Source organism: Astyanax mexicanus, chromosome 16 (genome assembly GCF_023375975.1).
Source record: "Astyanax mexicanus isolate ESR-SI-001 chromosome 16, AstMex3_surface, whole genome shotgun sequence".
Lineage (NCBI taxonomy): Eukaryota > Metazoa > Chordata > Actinopteri > Characiformes > Acestrorhamphidae > Astyanax > Astyanax mexicanus.
In genome coordinates, this window is record NC_064423.1 from 19166440 (window position 1) to 19185064 (window position 18625).

The 18625-nt window shown below is 41.4% G+C and overlaps 2 protein-coding genes across 2 annotated transcripts; both read left to right on the forward strand.

Moving 5' to 3' along the window:
• Window positions 1-5652: 5652 nt before the first annotated feature.
• pole4 (polymerase (DNA-directed), epsilon 4, accessory subunit) lies at window positions 5653-10116 on the forward strand. The gene is made up of 4 exons (XM_007240224.4): window positions 5653-6032; window positions 6943-7027; window positions 7119-7160; window positions 9840-10116. The coding sequence occupies exons 1-4, from the start codon at window positions 5751-5753 to the stop codon at window positions 9851-9853; spliced, it is 423 nt and encodes a 140-aa protein (XP_007240286.3). The 5' UTR covers window positions 5653-5750; the 3' UTR covers window positions 9854-10116.
• Window positions 10117-13647: 3531 nt separating this feature from the next.
• Window positions 13648-16685, forward strand: ccl44 (chemokine (C-C motif) ligand 44). Its single transcript, XM_007240222.3, has 4 exons — window positions 13648-13826; window positions 14788-14917; window positions 15235-15382; window positions 16317-16685. Exons 1-4 carry the CDS (start codon window positions 13766-13768, stop codon window positions 16323-16325), a joined length of 348 nt encoding a protein of 115 aa, XP_007240284.1. The 5' UTR covers window positions 13648-13765; the 3' UTR covers window positions 16326-16685.
• The last annotated feature ends 1940 nt before the right edge of the window (window positions 16686-18625 follow it).

The following is an 18625-nucleotide window of genomic DNA, read 5'->3' on the forward strand; positions in this document are numbered from 1 at the left end:
CAACACCTTAGCAACCGCCTAGCAACACCCTAGCAACCACCTAGCAACCACCTAGCAACACCTTAGCAACCACCCCGGATACCATAGCAACACCTTAGCAACCACCTAGCAACACCCTAGCAACCACCTAGCAACCACCTAGCAACACCTTAGCAACCACCCCGGATACCATAGCAACACCTTAGCAACCGCCTAGCAACACCTTAGCAACCACCTAGCAACACCTTAGCAACCACCCCGGATACCATAGCAACACCTTAGCAACACCATAGCAGATACCAGCCAGCACTGCAATCACACTCGCAGTTTCTGCAGGAACTGCAATCTAGTTATTATTATTATTATTATTATTATTATTCCACCTGTTTTTTGTCCGGTTAACTAGTGCCGCAGTTTTCGAAATATCGACTTCGTTCAAAAGAGAAAACGTGCGTCCATATCGGGAATGGTGGGCTTGTATACAGCTTTCCGATCGGACTTACGTTTTTCGTAAAAACTTCGTAAGTACGCGTTTTTTTGCCCATTGAAAATGAATGGGCAGAACTTTGCACGCCCGTGGACGTCGCAATTTTTGAAATACGAAGATGAAACCAATTGAGGACCTGTAGAACTTATTGAGCTCTTTCCGAAAATATGCGTTACGAAAAGTTACGTCGTACGAATTTCGTACGATTGTCGTACGAAGTGGCCCCATTGGAATGAATGGGGCCAATCGGAGGACGGCAGCTAGATCGAAGGACAGGTAGCTAGAACTCCAGTAATGTGAGTGTATGGAGCAGCTATGGGATAAATCAGCGTTAGGTCAAAAGTTTGGACACCCCGGCCCCCCAGTACTGTGTGTAATGGAGCCACGGGTCAAAAGTTTGGACACCCCGGCCCCCCAGTACTGTGTGTAATGGAGCCACGGGTCAAAAGTTTGGACACCCCGGCCCCCCAGTACTGTGTGTAATGGAGCCACGGGTCAAAAGTTTGGACACCCCCGAACGGCCAGAGCAACCTAGCGTGCATAGCTGATTGATGTATTTGCACGTTGCGTAGCAACGTGCAAACACCATTTAATCTAATTTATGCATATAAATCACCTAGCAACCACCTAGAAACACCATAGCAACCACCACAGATACCATAGCAACACCTTAGCAACCGCCTAGCAACACCTTAGCAACCACCTAGCAACCACCTAGCAACACCTTAGCAACTTCCCCGGATACCATAGCAACATCTTAGCAACCGCCTAGCAACACCTTAGCAACCGCATAGCAACCACTTAGCAACACCTTAGCAACCACCCCGGATACCATAGCAACACCTTAGCAACCGCCTAGCAACCACCTAGCAACACCATAGCAACCACCCCGGATACCATAGCAACACCTTAGCAACCGCCTAGCAACACCTTAGCAACCGCATAGCAACCACTTAGCAACACCTTAGCAACCACCCCGGATACCATAGCAACACCTTAGCAACCGCCTAGCAACCACCTAGCAACCACCTAGCAACCACCTAGCAACACCTTAGCAACCACCCCGGATACCATAGCAACACCTTAGCAACCGCCTAGCAACACCTTAGCAACCACCTAGCAACCACCTAGCAACACCTTAGCAACCACCCCGGATACCATAGCAACACCTTAGCAACCGCCTAGCAACACCCTAGCAACAACCTAGCAACCACCTAGCAACACCTTAGCAACCACCCTGGATACCATAGCAACACCTTAGCAACCGCCTAGCAACACCCTAGCAACCACCTAGCAACCACCTAGCAACACCTTAGCAACCACCCCGGATACCGTAGCAACACCTTAGCAACCGCCTAGCAACACCCTAGCAACCACCTAGCAACCACCTAGCAACACCTTAGCAACCACCCTGGATACCATAGCAACACCTTAGCAACCGCCTAGCAACACTCTAGCAACCACCTAGCAACCACCTAGCAACACCTTAGCAACCACCCCGGATACCATAGCAACACCTTAGCAACCGCCTAGCAACACCTTAGCAACCACCTAGCAACCACTTAGCAACACCTTAGCAACCACCACGGATACCATAGCAACACCTTAGCAACCGCCTAGCAACACCCTAGCAACCACCTAGCAACCACCTAGCAACACCTTAGCAACCACCCCGGATACCATAGCAACACCTTAGCAACCGCCTAGCAACACCCTAGCAACCACCTAGCAACACCTTAGCAACCACCCCAGATACCATAGCAACACCTTAGCAACCGCCTAGCAACACCATAGCAACCACCTAGCAACACCTTAGCAACCACCCCGGATACCATAGCAACACCTTAGCAACCGGCTAGCAACACCTTAGCAACCACCTAGCAACCACCTAGCAACACCTTAGCAACCACCCCGGATACCATAGCAACACCTTAGCAACCGCCTAGCAACACCCTAGCAACCACCTAGCAACCACCTAGCAACAGCTTAGCAACTACCCCGGATACCATAGCAACACCTTAGCAACCGCCTAGCAACACCCTAGCAACCACCTAGCAACCACCTAGCAACACCTTAGCAACCGCCTAGCAACACCCTAGCAACCACCTAGCAACCACCTAGCAACACCTTAGCAACCACCCCGGATACCATAGCAACACCTTAGCAACCGCCTAGCAACACCTTAGCAACCACCTAGCAACCACCTAGCAACACCTTAGCAACCACCCCGGATACCATAGCAACACCTTAGCAACCGCCTAGCAACACCCTAGCAACCACCTAGCAACACCTTAGCAACCACCCCGGATACCATAGCAACACCTTAGCAACACCATAGCAGATACCAGCCAGCACTGCAATCACACTCGCAGTTTCTGTAGGAACTGCAATCTAGTTATTATTATTATTCCACCTGTTTTTTGTCCGGTTAACTAGTGCCGCAGTTTTCGAAATATCGACTTCGTTCAAAAGAGAAAACGTGCGTCTATATCGGGAATGGTGGGCTTGTATACAGCTTTCCGATCGGACTTACGTTTTTCGTAAAAACTTCGTAAGTACGCGTTTTTTTGCCCATTGACAATGAATGGGCAGAACTTTGCACGCCCGTGGACGTCGCAATTTTTGAAATACGAAGATGAAACCAATTGAGGACCTGTAGAACTTATTGAGCTCTTTCCGAAAATATGCGTTACGAAAAGTTACGACGTACGGATTTCGTACGAATGTCGTACGAAGTGGCCCCATTGGAATGAATGGGGCCAATCGGAGGACGGCAGCTAGATCGAAGGACAGGTAGCTAGAACTCCAGTACTGTGTGTAATGGAGCAGCTATGGGATAAAACAGCATTAGGTCAAAAGTTTGGACACCCCGGCCCCCCAGTACTGTGTGTAATGGAGCCACGGGTCAAAAGTTTGGACACCCCGGCCCCCCAGTACTGTGTGTAATGGAGCCACGGGTCAAAAGTTTGGACACCCCGGCCCCCCAGTACTGTGTGTAATGGAGCCACGGGTCAAAAGTTTGGACACCCCCGAACGGCCAGAGCAACCTACCGTGCATAGCTGATTGATGTATTTGCACGTTGCGTAGCAACGTGCAAACACCATTTAATCTAATTTATGCATATAAATCACCTAGCAACCACCTAGAAACACCATAGCAACCACCACAGATACCATAGCAACACCTTAGCAACCACCTAGCAACTGCTAAGGAGTGACCTACCAACCACTTAGCAACACCATAGCAACTACCCCGGATACCATAGCAACACCTTAGCAACCGCCTAGCAACACCTTAGCAACCACACCGGATACCATAGCAACACCTTAGCAACCGCCTAGCAACACCCTAGCAACCACCTAGCAACCACCTAGCAACACCTTAGCAACCATCCCGGATACCATAGCAACACCTTAGCAACCACCTAGCAACCACCTAGCAACACCTTAGCAACCACCCAAGATACCATAGCAACACCTTAGCAACCACCTAGCAACACCTTAGCAACCACCTAGCAACCACCTAGCAACACCTTAGCAACCACCCCGGATACCATAGCAACACCTTAGCAACCGCCTAGCAACACCTTAGCAACCACCTAGCAACCACCTAGCAACACCTTAGCAACCATCCCGGATACCATAGCAACACCTTAGCAACCACCTAGCAACCACCTAGCAACACCTTAGCAACCACCCAAGATACCATAGCAACACCTTAGCAACCACCTAGCAACACCTTAGCAACCACCTAGCAACCACCTAGCAACACCTTAGCAACCACCCCGGATACCATAGCAACACCTTAGCAACGGCCTAGCAACACCTTAGCAACCACCTAGCAACCACCTAGCAACACCTTAGCAACCACCCCGGATACCATAGCAACACCTTAGCAACCGCCTAGCAACACCCTAGCAACCACCTAGCAACACCTTAGCAACCACCCCGGATACCATAGCAACACCTTAGCAACCGCCTAGCAACACCTTAGCAACCACCTAGCAACCACCTAGCAACACCTTAGCAACCACCCCGGATACCATAGCAACACCTTAGCAACCGCCTAGCAACACCTTAGCAACCACCTAGCAACCACCTAGCAACACCTTAGCAACCACCCCAGATACCATAGCAACACCTTAGCAACCGCCTAGCAACACCTTAGCAACCACCTAGCAACCACCTAGCAACACCTTAGCAACCACCCCGCATACCATAGCAACACCTTAGCAACCGCCTAGCAACACCTTAGCAACCACCTAGCAACCACCTAGCAACACCTTAGCAACCACCCCGGATACCATAGCAACACCTTAGCAACCGCCTAGCAACACCCTAGCAACCACCTAGCAACCACCTAGCAACACCTTAGCAACCACCCCGGATACCATAGCAACACCTTAGCAACCGCCTAGCAACCACCTAGCAACCACCTAGCAACACCTTAGCAACCACCCCGGATACCATAGCAACACCTTAGCAACCGCCTAGCAACACCCTAGCAACCACCTAGCAACCACCTAGCAACACCTTAGCAACCACCCCGGATACCATAGCAACACCTTAGCAACACCATAGCAGATACCAGCCAGCACTGCAATCACACTCGCAGTTTCTGTAGGAACTGCAATCTAGTTATAACAAATATTGCTTTCTGAACTCTTAAGTTTTAAGAGTTCAGAAAGCAATATTCTTTGAATTATTTGAGGTCTGAAATCTTCGCATATTTTTGCAGATTTTTTGTTATTTCAAGCATTTCTCATTTCCTGCAAATAAATGCTCTAAATGACAATATTTTTATTTGGAATTTGGGAGAAATGTTGTCTGTAGTTTATAAAATAAAACAACAATGTTAATTTTACTCAAATATATACCTATAAATAGCAAAATCAGAGAAACTGATTCAGAAACTAAAGTGGTCTCTTAATTGTTTTCCAGAGCTATATATATTATTCACAAACATAGTATGCAATATCAACACAATACGGAAATAATAATATTGCTAGGGAAATATACATAATTACCAAAGGAAATATTAAAACACATACATGCTGTAGTAGTTTAATATAATTATCTTTTTAAAAGTATGTTATGTACACAAAACTTGCTAATTATAAGTATTATATTTATTAAATTTAGTTTATAGCCTGGGAGCTTTTATCTGTAGGTGACGTGTGTTCCTGTGCCCCGCCCTCTCTCCGTGTTTACAGTCTGATTTGGCGGGAGAAGGCAGCGCGTGCTCGCGGCGCCGCCGTGTTTCCTCGTTTTTAGCCTCGTGTTTATGGTTTCGGTTCTCGGGGGGCGGATATATACTCGGCGCTGGAGAGACATGGCGGCGACTCTAGTGGAGAGCGGCGCGCTCGGGGACAGCGAGCTGGACCGGAGCGGAGCTGAAGAGCCGCGGGGTGAGGGTGAGGAGGACGGGGCTCAGCACACGAGCCCCGCGGGGGGACACAGCCGGCTCGCCAAGCTGCCGCTCTCCCGCATCAAAGCCCTGATGAAGGCCGACCCGGACCTGAGCCTGGCCAGCCAGGAGTCCGTCTTCATCATCGCTAAAGCCACGGTGAGTGAAGCGGCCCCGGTCCGTGGAGCCGCAGCGGGACCCGCAGCGTTTAGCTCCCGCAGCTAAAGCTACACCAGGAGGGCGAGGAGACTGAGGAGACCTGGGGTTGTGCTGTATCGTATCGTTCACGATAATATCGAGAAAAAAAAATTGACACGATAAAAAAATATATATATCCATATCGTTATATCACTATTTTTATATTGTATTCGTTTTACCATTTTTTCCTGTATTAAGTAGTCGTTTTTTATGTTTTATTTATTTATTTATTTATTTATTTATTTTTTTTTTTTTTTTACTAAAGTGCCAATGCGAATCGCCTTTTCCATTTGGGTAGTTAGTGAAACATTTCAAGTATGAAATTTCAATTGATTCACTCCCACAAGTTAGCCCAAAAATCCAAGATACCTGCACCACACATTAACTGCAGTGAAAACAGTTGTTTTTCAGTGCATTAGCACCTTTGTTGATATTAATAAATAAGTTGTGCACACTGTACTGTCTAACTCCTGCAGATGGACATGTTTCCACAGTGTTCAAAATACTGTATTTGTCATCAAATGGTATTGCTAACAATGATAACCTTGGACATAAAGTGTGACACATTTTGATTGGATTTGCCAAAAAACACTGGTGAGTGACTGGTGAAAACCACCTGTTAGTCTTTAGTTAACTGAACTAGAAATTATCTGACCTGCTGATAGCTACAGATTTTTTTTTTATTTTAACTAATCAGCTACTCAGATTTACTAGCTAGTTAAGTGGCAAGCAGCTTTATTGTCATTGAGAATAAGTAAACCTTTTATTTTACATGCAGCCAGTTACACTCTCAGTAGGAATCTTAGTCATGTTCTGTGTGAGCCGTCCTTTCTTAACCCAAGAGAATAATGGTTTGTTTTTCTCCCTGAAGGAGCTCTTTGTGGAAATGATAGCCAAGGATGCGCTTGTCTATGCACAACAGGGAAAAAGGAAAACTCTGCAGAGGAAAGATCTAGGTGAGTGGAAGCAGCTTGTTTAAGTTAATTAGCATTATCTGTATGCTTTGAACAGTACAGTAGTGATTTGTGTTTTTCTGCTTCTTCACAGACAATGCAATTGAGGCAATAGATGAATTTGCATTTCTTGAAGGTAAGTAAACTACTGAGCTAGTTGGTCTAATATGTAAAGCTGTAAGAGCTTATGTTTACATTGACCAGGATGAAGGGACTCAAATCATGGGAAAGTTATTGGAATTCAAAGTCTTTTTGCCTGTTTGCATGCGCTGATTGCTGTCAGCATCAGGCAGCAGTAGTGTTGTGCTGAGTTCTGACTTCCTGCAAAAATCAGGCTCATTTTGTGTGCATTTCCATCAAACAACAATATGGAAACAGCAGATTACACTCGTGATCCAACATACGTCATTATTTGTTCATGAATAATTATTAGTATTCGTTTAAAGGGGAGTCAAAAATCTGCAAAATAACACTGAATGTTGGTCAAAACAACAGAGGTGATTTGCATGAATGTATTAATATTATTATATGCTTAATATGCTTATTATTTACATAATATGCATGAGGCATACTAGATTCTTGCTGTTACCAGCACAGATCTGTTCACATTACAGACAGACGAAGGTCACTTACGTTTATAAGTGTGAATGGTCAAGATGCCAAATCTTATGTAAAGAAAAAAAAGTCATTAAAGAGACTTGTAATGTGAATGTGGACAAAGATGTGGGAGTGACCTCTGGCTACATTTACATTACAAGTTTTTTTAACTTTCTAATCAACTCCAGTTTTTTTTTTATTTACATCAGTTCAGACTGTGCATATATTTCATATGTACTCATGTCATAGTTCTTTTTCCCTTTCAAGCTGGAATATCAGGCTTTTTTTGTGTGTGTCTCAGGTATTTTTTTACAGCCAATTCCAAGGTAGACAGCACAAACTGCACATTTGTTCATTGCAATAAAAACACAATCATGCATTTTCATGTCAAATAAAAGGCCCATCATACCCATATCCTCAACACACAGTTTGTACACGGGGGGAGAACTACTCTGCAACTTATAGTCCAACAAGAGCATATAGTAAATTATCATTTCAGATGTTTAGTATCAAAAACATCACAAGAGTTGACTGTACTTTCAAGAAGACAACATTTAGGTGTATAAACAGAAAACAGAGGAAAATTGAAGGGCTAACAGTTTTGAGGAATGTGTCTAGAGCAGCTGACGCCTGGCTAATAGGACATTTTACATTTTAAGGCTCATACACTGTATAAAAGAGCATCATATTTACCTCCATACTTGTCCTACGAGCACACTTGCCCTACAAACTATGATAATCTGAGGGAGCTGCAGGCATTTGATTATTCTGCAAGATGTTTGCATTTTTCAACAACAAAAAAATGCTTCTGCTCTGGGGAGAGAACAGAGAGCAGTGTCTGAAATTAAAGGCTGCTTAAAGTCTTGTGGTTCATGTGGTCTTATGAGTCAGTATTTTGGAAGCCAATGTTTTGATATACCCTGTTTGTTTACCCAGCGAGGGCAGGAATTGCCTCTGCCCAAACTTTATTAAAGGCAGAAGTGTTACGGAAAGATTAAATGTGTCCTGTTTTGTATCTTGACCCCTTATGGTAGCTAATAATAATTTAAAAAGAAGAAAATAATACACTTAATAGAGAGAAAATAAAAGAAAAACATGTCCATGTTGTTCCCCACAAAAAAGATATTTTGCATAAAAAAAGAAATATTTGTTAAATATACAGCTTACAGCTCTGGAGAAAAAATAAAGTCACTTAAAATGATGAGTTTCTTTGATTTTACTTACTTGAAAACCTCTGAAATATAATCAAGAGGAAAATGGATGATCACAATTCAAACCAACTGCTTGAATTTTTGCACCAGGAGTGGCATAAAGTTATCCAAAAGCAGTGTGTAAGACTGGTGGAGGAGAACATCCCAAAAAGCTTGAAAACTGTGATTAAAAACCAGGGTTATTCTTCCAAATATTGATTTTTAAACTCTTAAATCTTTATGCATTTAATTGTTTCTTTGCATTATTTGAGGTATGAAAGTTCTACATCTTTTGTTATTTCGGACATTTCTCATTTTCTGCAAATAAATGCTCTAAATGACAACATTTTTACTTGGAATTTGAGAGAGTCTTACACATATACCTATAAATAACAATCAGAAAAACTGATTCAGAAACAAAACTGAAGTTGTCTCTTAATTTTTTCCAGAGCTGTAGATGGCAATTATTAATACACTGTCATGCCAAATATCACGGCCTATAAATCACATCACCTAGTCGTGAGCATGCTGTCCAGTGTTCAGCCTTACTTACAAGAGAACACCCGAACTTGCATGTGCATCACCAAGATTTCCAATATGCATACTTGGCACATTTCTAAGCTTTAGTTTCCATTCTACTACTCCATGATTTTTGGCATGTTGCAGGCTTGTGATTACTACAAGCCTCAATCAGTTCGCTCAGAGTGGATTTATTTGGTTATCTTGATGGTTTATTTTCATAAAATGTAGCGGCACTCAATACGGTGTTTCTAAGATACTCAATATAGTTTGAGAATTCGTTACGATAATTCATGGCATTTATATTGCTAAATAAGATAATGAGATAGGGAGGCGGGTCTTGGAGATTTTAGAGTCAGAGTGGTAGGGCTAAGTGGTAGGATCAACACACACCACCACACAAATTCACTTAAATATACTTACTACTTGGCTACAGAGCTTGTGGTTTTGTTTTTTTTCTATTCTATAATACCAGAGGAAATGATACTGTCCTACATGTGTTTTTACAGGTACTTTGGACTGACTGGTCACTTGCTCATTGGAGTAGAATATTTTTCTTCATCAAAACAAAAGACTGCTATTTTGTTTACTTCTGTACAGCCTGGGCTTGGGGATCATCTTAACCTTCAAGACAAATGTGGTTATTTTCAATGACTTTTATGTTGTGACTATGTACAGCTTTGAATATATTGATAAACTTACAAGCTAAGTTTGTGTGGTAAGTGCCAATTTTACTTGTGGATATGTTAGTCTCTTGCAACATGTTGTAATAAATAATTCCTGTAATAGTGTGTTTTGTGTGATTTACTGATTGGCCTGTCTAATGAAGGTGAAAGGCCATGGCTTTGTAGTTGATAAGCAGTAGGTGGTCATATAGGTGTGAAACAGGTATTGTTATCTGTGGTTCTTTACAAATAATGAGAGAAAATAATAAATTACTAATTTTATTCTACATAAATATAAGTTAAATATGTCTTGTTTTGTACAGCTAAAACAGTCTGAGGTCAAATTGACCCATCAAAGACTACCAGTGTGCATAAAGTGAGTACAGGGCATTAACAATATACACTGCCTGCCAAAAAAAAAAAATCTCCCCCTGGATTTAACTAAGCCAATGATCTGTGGTAGCTGCAGTTTGTCAGGTTTAGGTTCAGCAACAGTATGTGCTGAAAGAATGAGGTCAGCTGACTACCTGAATATACTGAATATAGACCAGGTTATTCCGTCAGTGGATTTTGTCTTCCCTGATATCACGAGCATATTTCAAGATGATAATGTCAGGATTCATGGGGCTGGAATTGTGAAAGAGTGATTCAGGGAGCATAAGATCATTTTCACACAGGACCCAGTTGGGATGTGCTGGAGAAGACTTTGTGCAGTGGTCAGACTCTACCATCATCAATGCTGCAAGATCTTGGTGAAAAATTAATGTAACACTGGATCGAAATAAATCTTGTGACACTGCAGAAACTTATCGAAACAATGCAACAGTAAATGCGTGCCGCAATCAAAGCTAAAGGCAGTCCGACTAAATATTACAGTATTGCCTTTTTTTGGTGGCCAAGCAGTGTTTAATTTAATATTTACTCAAATTGACCCTAAAGATAATAGGATTGTTAAGAATCGTCTCCAAAACAGACTTCGTGTCTAACCTTAGTGCCTGAGGTGAGATGGGCATTTCCTCTTTGTTTCCCTCCAAATATTTGCAGTCTTGTTTTTAGGCCAAAAGCTTAAGGACTATATATAACATGTCATTATATCCGGATTGTTGTGCTCTTTCAGTAAGCTACCAGGTCAGAGAGAATTTAACAAAATGCCCATAATCTAAACTGCATAACATGGGCCTTACGTGGGATTAACACAAACCATGGCCTCTGTTGCACAGAACTTCTCCAGAATAGAAAGCCTTGGTGGTCCAACAACGGACAAGATACCAACCGCCCAGGAGGAATAAATCCTCTACCAGAATGTTGAAAAATAATCCGCAGCATGCTTGCTCATATCCAGTGCAGGGCAACACAAAAACGTGTCCCGGACCACCATGAACAGCAGAAACCCTGCTGAATTATCTTGTTTGTTGCTTCCTTCTGGATTTGCTTGAAATCAATTGCACTGTTACATGCTACATCTGAGATTCCATCAGTTCAACCCAACCAACCCCAATATTCGCTCTGCCAATCTGTTCAGTGCAGTTCTGACGGATGCTGTTGCTTAAAAGGCCGCATTTTGGTTTTGCCTCTCCTTTATTATGTACCAGTCTTTCAGCATTTAGGACTGCAATCTAATAAACCCAGCAAGTCTCCCATGAAGTTGTAGTACTTCATCCCAGGGAATTAATATGGCTTTCTTTCAGCATTGGTTGGCATGTTTTTGTCTGCACGCTGTTCAATGATCCCCTAATCGTCCAAAAGGTATGCAGGAAATATGCTTAGCTCGTGGACACGCTGAAGTCATGGGGAAGGTATGTTTTTGCAGCTGAAAAATTCCTGCAAAGCACTCAATCCCCGACCCATGTAGCGTGCACACATTTCTTTCAGTCACTTGACCTCAGGTATGCGCCAAATGACCCAGGCCATAATAATAACCTACTCAAAAGAATCAAATGTCTTCACAGAAGGAATGCATGTAGAGTCCTCATCTTTCTCTGTGTAACATGGTGGTACTTAATTCCATCCCGAACACTTTTTGTGATAGGGGTTCTCGTATTTAAAGTCCTGTAATGCCATACAGTTAAAATGAGCAAAGTGCTCAATTTTTACATCATTTTTTTTTTTTTACATACACTCATCATGGACATGAATAGTATAAAAAAATATTGGTCTTATGATTCTTTAAGCTGTTCTGTTTTGGAGGGGGCAGAATTAGTTTCACATTAATTAATTAAAAACACATTTTTTAATTTTTATAATCGTTTTTTTTTACCACAGAAATCATCACAAAGTCAAAAATCTGCACACAGCATTACACACTGGCATGCAAAAAGTTATGGGATAGCAGTCTGTATATTGATAACAAAGTGTTACCCACACTTGTATGAGCTGTGAGGTGTTGTCTTGTGAGTGAAGCTCAAGATGGGCAAGGCAACCTGAGTTATCGAAGTCAGAGCGAGGCCGTTCAATTCAGGAGGCCACACGTAAATACAGTCATAGAAATGTAAAGCCTTACATTACATTTTGATGTAATTTGGCCACTGTTGGAAGTGTGTTGGTTGTCTAGCATTGTCCACCTATTTTCAATATGGCTGAGGTCAGGACTTTGGTAAAGCCATTGCAAAAGCTTATTACTAGCCTACTTTATCAATTCCACTACCAACTTTGATGTGTGTTTGTGGTCAGTATTCTGTTTTAACCATCTAGCTGTGAGTTTAAGGATCTGCTGAAGAATTCTGAGGTTGTCTTTCCCCATAAATCCATTCACAATATTCTATCCAATTTCATTCATTCATTTACAGTATTCCATCACCTATCATTAGTCCATCCATTTGCTTAACAGCTAGTACAGTGTTCTTGGGGATGAAAGCCTTTTCTCCTTTAAAAATAACTTAGGTCACTGTTTCCTTGTCCTGTATATCATGGAAATATGGCCTTCATAGTCATCAGACCTGGACTACTGTGTTAAACTCAAGTTAGCGTCTTTTTGACTAATCCTACAAGGGCTCTTCCAGAAAGTTGTTGAATCAATGCCAAGGCATATTCAAGTTTACCAAGACCACACCTGATGTTGTTGTTTCCTTTTTAATTGGGCAGTTGGATGAGGTTAAGTTGATGCTGCAGGTAGAGTGTGTTAGTTACAGGGGCCTGGGGTTCTTGGTTTGATTCCTTCCTTGGGTCACTGTCTGTGTTTAGTGTGTTCTTTAGTGTGTTTAGTGTGTCCATGTGGATTACCTTTGAGCACTTTTCAAGAAGGCACATGTTGGGTGAATTGGGCATGCTAAATTGCCCCCTTGGAGTAAGTGTCTGGCTTCCTGCGATGGACCCACTGTCACCCTGACCAGGAGGAAGCAAATAAGATGATGATTAGATGACAGAATTCAACAATGTTCTGAATATGGTAGTTGGCAAACGATTGAAGGTACACAGCTAAGCATGCCTAATAAGCTGGCACAACATTACATACACTTCCTCTTCATATTCAGCTGTTATTCCTCTCATCATCTCAGTGTGAACTGATAAACTGGGTGTAAGACAGAAGCAAGAAGACAACACAGTAGCTATCAGTGATCAAAGATCACACACACATGCTTGAGCAGGGAGAGGAGGAGGTAGATGAGGGAGAATGTGGGTGTGTTAGTGTATGTGAGTGAAAAAGAGAGAGAGTGGGAGAGGAAAGAAAGCAAGCAGGCGGAGGGAGGGAGTGAGTGAGGCTGGAGAAATATAAAAGAGACGGAGGTACAGCAGACAGCACGGCGGATTAAATCCCGTCTGAAGCTGAAACCATGTTGCTGCAGACCATCTCCGTGCTCTCCGTCACTGTCATTCTCTTCGGCTCCCTCGAAGGTAAGGAGAAATGGCACTGCTCCACTGGGCTGTTCTGGAGTTTGGCATTAGTGTGATGTCGAGAACAGGCTGCATGGTGGAGGGAAGAAGGGAGCCTGTTATCCATCTGCTGTGATGAGCTTTTGATGCAGGTCTGCCGTGCATGCCGATGAGAGAGAAAGACTGGGTTATTAATGCACAGGAGAATCTAGGTGATGTCATTAGGAAAAGCCCTTGCTTCTGGTTCCTCTGAATGTCAAATCTGTGCTGCTAAATATCTGCAGGGCAAGTCATGTCATAATCCACATGTCTAAATCGGCCATGTTGCTTTTTCGCTCCATCAATAACAAAACACACGTGGATGCAGGAAAAAAACACCCTGTGCTGAATAATGCAGTTGTCCTTTACTGTGCATCCCAATTACATCATCAGGATCTCTCATTTTTCCCCAATTAGGTCAGGTGGATGGAAATAGGTTGGCTCCAAGAGTCCTCCAAGTCTTTTAAAAGTGGACCATGTTGTGATCTTTCAACAGTCGTTTACTTCAGGGGTGTCAAACCTTATCCACAAAGAGCTGGTGTGGCTGCAGTTTTTAATTCTCGTTCTAAACAACCAGCAGCTCACCTTCCAACCAGCAGCTCACCTGAGCTTCTGCTTGACTAGAATCGAATGACAACCTGCAGCCACACCAGCTCTTTGCAGATAAGGTCTGACAGTGCAGCTGAACTGCTTTACTTGGTATGTAGTCTTTTTGGGTTATAGGGATAGTTCACTTCCAACAACACCTCTTCAAAGAGGCGTGAATTCAAAGGTTTCTCAGAGAACCATTAGTGGTTTAGGGCATTCAGGAGTATTCTGGGGCTTAACGCTTGACTCTCTTTTTGGAACCCTTCTGGGACTTCAGTCTGGGACACAAGCCATTTGTGTTCAAGACTTTCTGTTGAGTTATCTTGTTCTTTGTTTTTTTTCTTTTCTCTGGCAGGGAAGGGAGTGCAGATGCAGCCGGATGTCCAGTGCTGTATGCGGTACTCGCAGGGGAAAGTGCGGACCAAAGACGTTCTCAAATTCGAGGTGCAGACAGAGGGGCCAGACTGCAGCATACGAGCCATCATGCAAGTATTCCAAGCATCTTGGTGCGATTGCGAACATGGAAACTATGCTGACTTATTAAATCTCTCAGGCATTGCTATCTTCGCAGGTCGTATTTTTATTACTGAGTGCAGGGTAATTGCGAGGCAAGTGCAGCTCAAGAATGTGCTCAGGTTGGGTGGACAATAGCCAAACTGTTCCCTGAGTGGGCCAATTTGTCTGGTGCTGATTTGAACCATACGGGATTGAAAGATCAGTCTCTGTTGTACTTGACAAAAGTCCTTTTTTTCAGTCTGACTCTGTTGTTCTCTCTTGTTCTGGCTTGTGTTAATCATGGCAGATTGTACACCAAGAAGGCAGTGAAGTGTGCAGATCCCAGGGACAGGAAAGTAAAGAGGTTACTTCGGAAATTGATCCAGAGGCAACGAGCCAAAGTCCACAGGACCATGTGGCTCCATCCACGAGGGAACCTGCCCGTCATGTCAGAGGTAATGTAATCCCTGTCTGAGCTGGATTATCTTAATTTTAGCAAGTAGTGTAATATAAATATTAACCAACTGGGTCCTGTGTATAGTCTCTGAAGTAATGAATAAGAAGTAAATTAAATTCTGTAGTCTGCAAAACCTGTTTCCTCAGTAATAGAATTCGCACAGTAAGCGTTGCATCTGACATGCAATGTTGATGTGATCACTGAGACTATCTATGCTAATTTGGGGAATTAACCGTGATACTTTATACCTTACAAACGGCCAAGCCAAATTCCTTACAAATTACATTACTGCACATCCCAAGTGGAGTACATGTCTGTTATCAAGAGACTGCAGGTTCAATTCCTGGCATTTCCTCAGCAATCTGTAGCCAGAAGTTCAAGAGAGCATGATTGGCTTTTGGGAGGATAGATGCCACTTTTCCCCCATAAATCAGTGCCAGGTTGGTTTATACAGTCAGTGTTCTTCTTCTCCAAGTGTGTTGAGCTATTCCAAGATACAATAGCGCTCCACATGAATTGGAAAAAGTGCATCATACTCTCTATCCTCCCATTGTAGAAGCAGGTGAAACTTGACGTCCCTAAATTGGGCAACTGAACTGGGGTGGGACAATATATCACTATATCAAATCATTCCAATTTGACTTAGTAAAGTTACTGCTTCATTATTATATTTTATTCTCTTTAGTAACACAGATGTCTTGTGATATATATTGTCTATCACAGAGTCAAAGTATCGCAATATTATTGTTATCGTGGGCAACATATTAAGCTAGTATCTTGCTGAGACACAATTAGACACCATTTGCTAAATTATATTAAAACATTTTGTTGGGCTTGTAATTGTCTCAAAATAAAGGTATTTTTTTATCACTCTGAATACCGAAATAAAAGACAACTAATTAACTGAAGATCATTCCTGTCTTTCCCATTAGATCCAGTAAAGAACGAAGAAGAAACAAATAATCACTCCAGCCTTTTCATCTTTGTCACTATCTTCTCAAAAGTATGTAAACCCATAACTTTCATTACCAAACAGTATGCTATCCCAGCAAGATTGTGATATTTAGATGTCTTCTGACCTGACTGTTAATCTATATGCCAAAGTATTCTCCTTTTTAACTCTGTACTTCAAGCTTGTTCATTACCTATCTATATTATATTTACAACCTATCAGTTACACAAGCTGTTATATAGAGTTAAAGTGATATGACTGTTCTTGGCGCAAATATAGTGCAATTACTGATTCTACTATGTATGGTAAAACAATCGATTTTTATATATAAAGAAATATGTGAAATTGGTGTTTGAAGTTTTTTCTTCTTTTGGAAACTTTGTGTGTGTGTTTCTAAATTAAGCAGACAGAGAAACCTTCATCAGATTCCATGCAGTTTAACATATTAAACCAGATTTTAGAAATGTTAACACAGTTACTCTTTACTTCCAACTAGGGGTGGGCAATATGGCCCTAAAATAATATCACAGTATTTCATGGTACTTTTGCGATAAAGATACTCTTGATGATATGACAAGACACTAAATTAAAAAAAATATATTGTAAGAATACACTACTGCAACAAAATGAACATTTTATTTTATTATTGCATACGATATGATATGGCACACCCCTAACTGAGATATTTAGAAATGCAACAATATCAAATCTGTAACAGAAGTCAATGATCCAGAATGTCATGATACTAATAATAATGCACTACATATATCTTCATATATCCAGTATTAAAGTAAAATAAATGATACTGGACAGATATAATCTGTCTCTAATAGATATATAATGAGAAATGAGAACAGTGTGAATTTTACTTTTGGTAAAAACAGTAAAAAAGTAGTACCCTGATGTGATAATTAGGGGTGGGTGATATGGCACAATATTTCAGGGTATAATTTTGTTCTGAAATGTTGACGATATTATTGCGTACGGTACGATATTGCAAACTCCTACTTTCAACCAAAGGTTACAGAGCAATAAGCAACCTGTCATTTTCTATGGGAGAATACATTAGTAGCTGCCATTTTGCAAACAAGCGACAGGTGACAGAGTGACAGTTAACTTTATACAAATCGATTATAATGTGGTGAAGCAACATTGTAGACTAATTGTTCACAAAATATTATTTGAACCAATAACTGGTATAATCTTCTGCTCTATTAACTTTTAATTCAGGTTCTAGGGCTGGAACTAACGATTAATTGGATAACTGATAAATCAGTCAATTTTTTTATTAATCGATAGTTCATCAGATAAGATATTAATCAGATAAAAAGCTAAATTTGATTGACAGCATTTTACTTAATGAACCAAACAGTCTTTGTACTAATGTTGGAATTGCATAAGGAACACACAACCTACCATAATTAAAAGTATTAGTGTTTACATAGAAAATTTACCCTACAGATACAATTGTTTTATTATTTTTATTATTTAATAACACAATAACACAACTGTACACTTGGCTACGATTGTAAAAACACTCCCAATGCAACGTCAAAGTCAGAAAAGATCTTAAAAAGAATTTTATTTTACACATTTTTTTATAAAACTGTTTGAATTGTTTTTCTTTTACGCTGAATGTTAACTGTTGAATATATGCTAAAAATGAGATGGATCTTGTTTAACTACTCTTTACGCTCTAGTTACACTAAGTAAGAGAAAAAAATTGAACTTGTCGTAGCTTAAATAAAAAAAACAGCTTTTTTGAACTGTTGGTTGAGCACATTTAAGAAGAAATTGGTGGAAAGGTGGCTATAGAAATAACTCACCATACCTTCCTTGAATTTCCTTCATCCACGTCTTCATGACACAGCTTTGGTTTGCTCACTGCCCCACATTAAGGGGTAGCAACTGTAGCTACTTATGTGTATAAAAATGTAGACCTAACTAATCGATTATTAAATTAGTTGCCAACTATTTTAATAATAATTTAATCGATTAGCTGTTGCAGCCCTAGTTGCTAACAAATTTTCATTCCTGTTTTTAGCAGGGTGATTTTGAACAGAAGACAGGCATCTGTGCACATATACAGTTTCAATTAGAACGAAAAATAACAGATATTGTTAGTGTCTGTTGTGGGTTTGTTGCTTAATAGGTAGCTTGCTAGTTTAGCCAGCATGCTAACCTATTTAGCCAGCATGCTAATTCTTAAAAACTATTTTTAAAGTACCTAGAAATAATGATTTTCAAAGTTACAATATTACACTGCTTTTATAATTTCCCTGCTGGTAA

Bases quoted from the DNA above. Each gene is read 5' to 3' on its own strand.
- pole4 (XM_007240224.4), top strand. From the start codon at position 5,751: ATGGTTTCGGTTCTCGGGGGGCGGATATATACTCGGCGCTGGAGAGAC. The intron at 6,033-6,942 runs GTGAGTGAAGCG...TTCTCCCTGAAG, and splicing joins TCATCATCGCTAAAGCCACG to GAGCTCTTTGTGGAAATGAT. The intron at 7,028-7,118 runs GTGAGTGGAAGC...GCTTCTTCACAG, and splicing joins TCTGCAGAGGAAAGATCTAG to ACAATGCAATTGAGGCAATA.
- ccl44 (XM_007240222.3), top strand. From the start codon at position 13,766: ATGTTGCTGCAGACCATCTCCGTGCTCTCCGTCACTGTCATTCTCTTC. The intron at 13,827-14,787 runs GTAAGGAGAAAT...TTTCTCTGGCAG, and splicing joins TCTCTTCGGCTCCCTCGAAG to GGAAGGGAGTGCAGATGCAG. The intron at 14,918-15,234 runs GCAAGTATTCCA...TAATCATGGCAG, and splicing joins TGCAGCATACGAGCCATCAT to ATTGTACACCAAGAAGGCAG.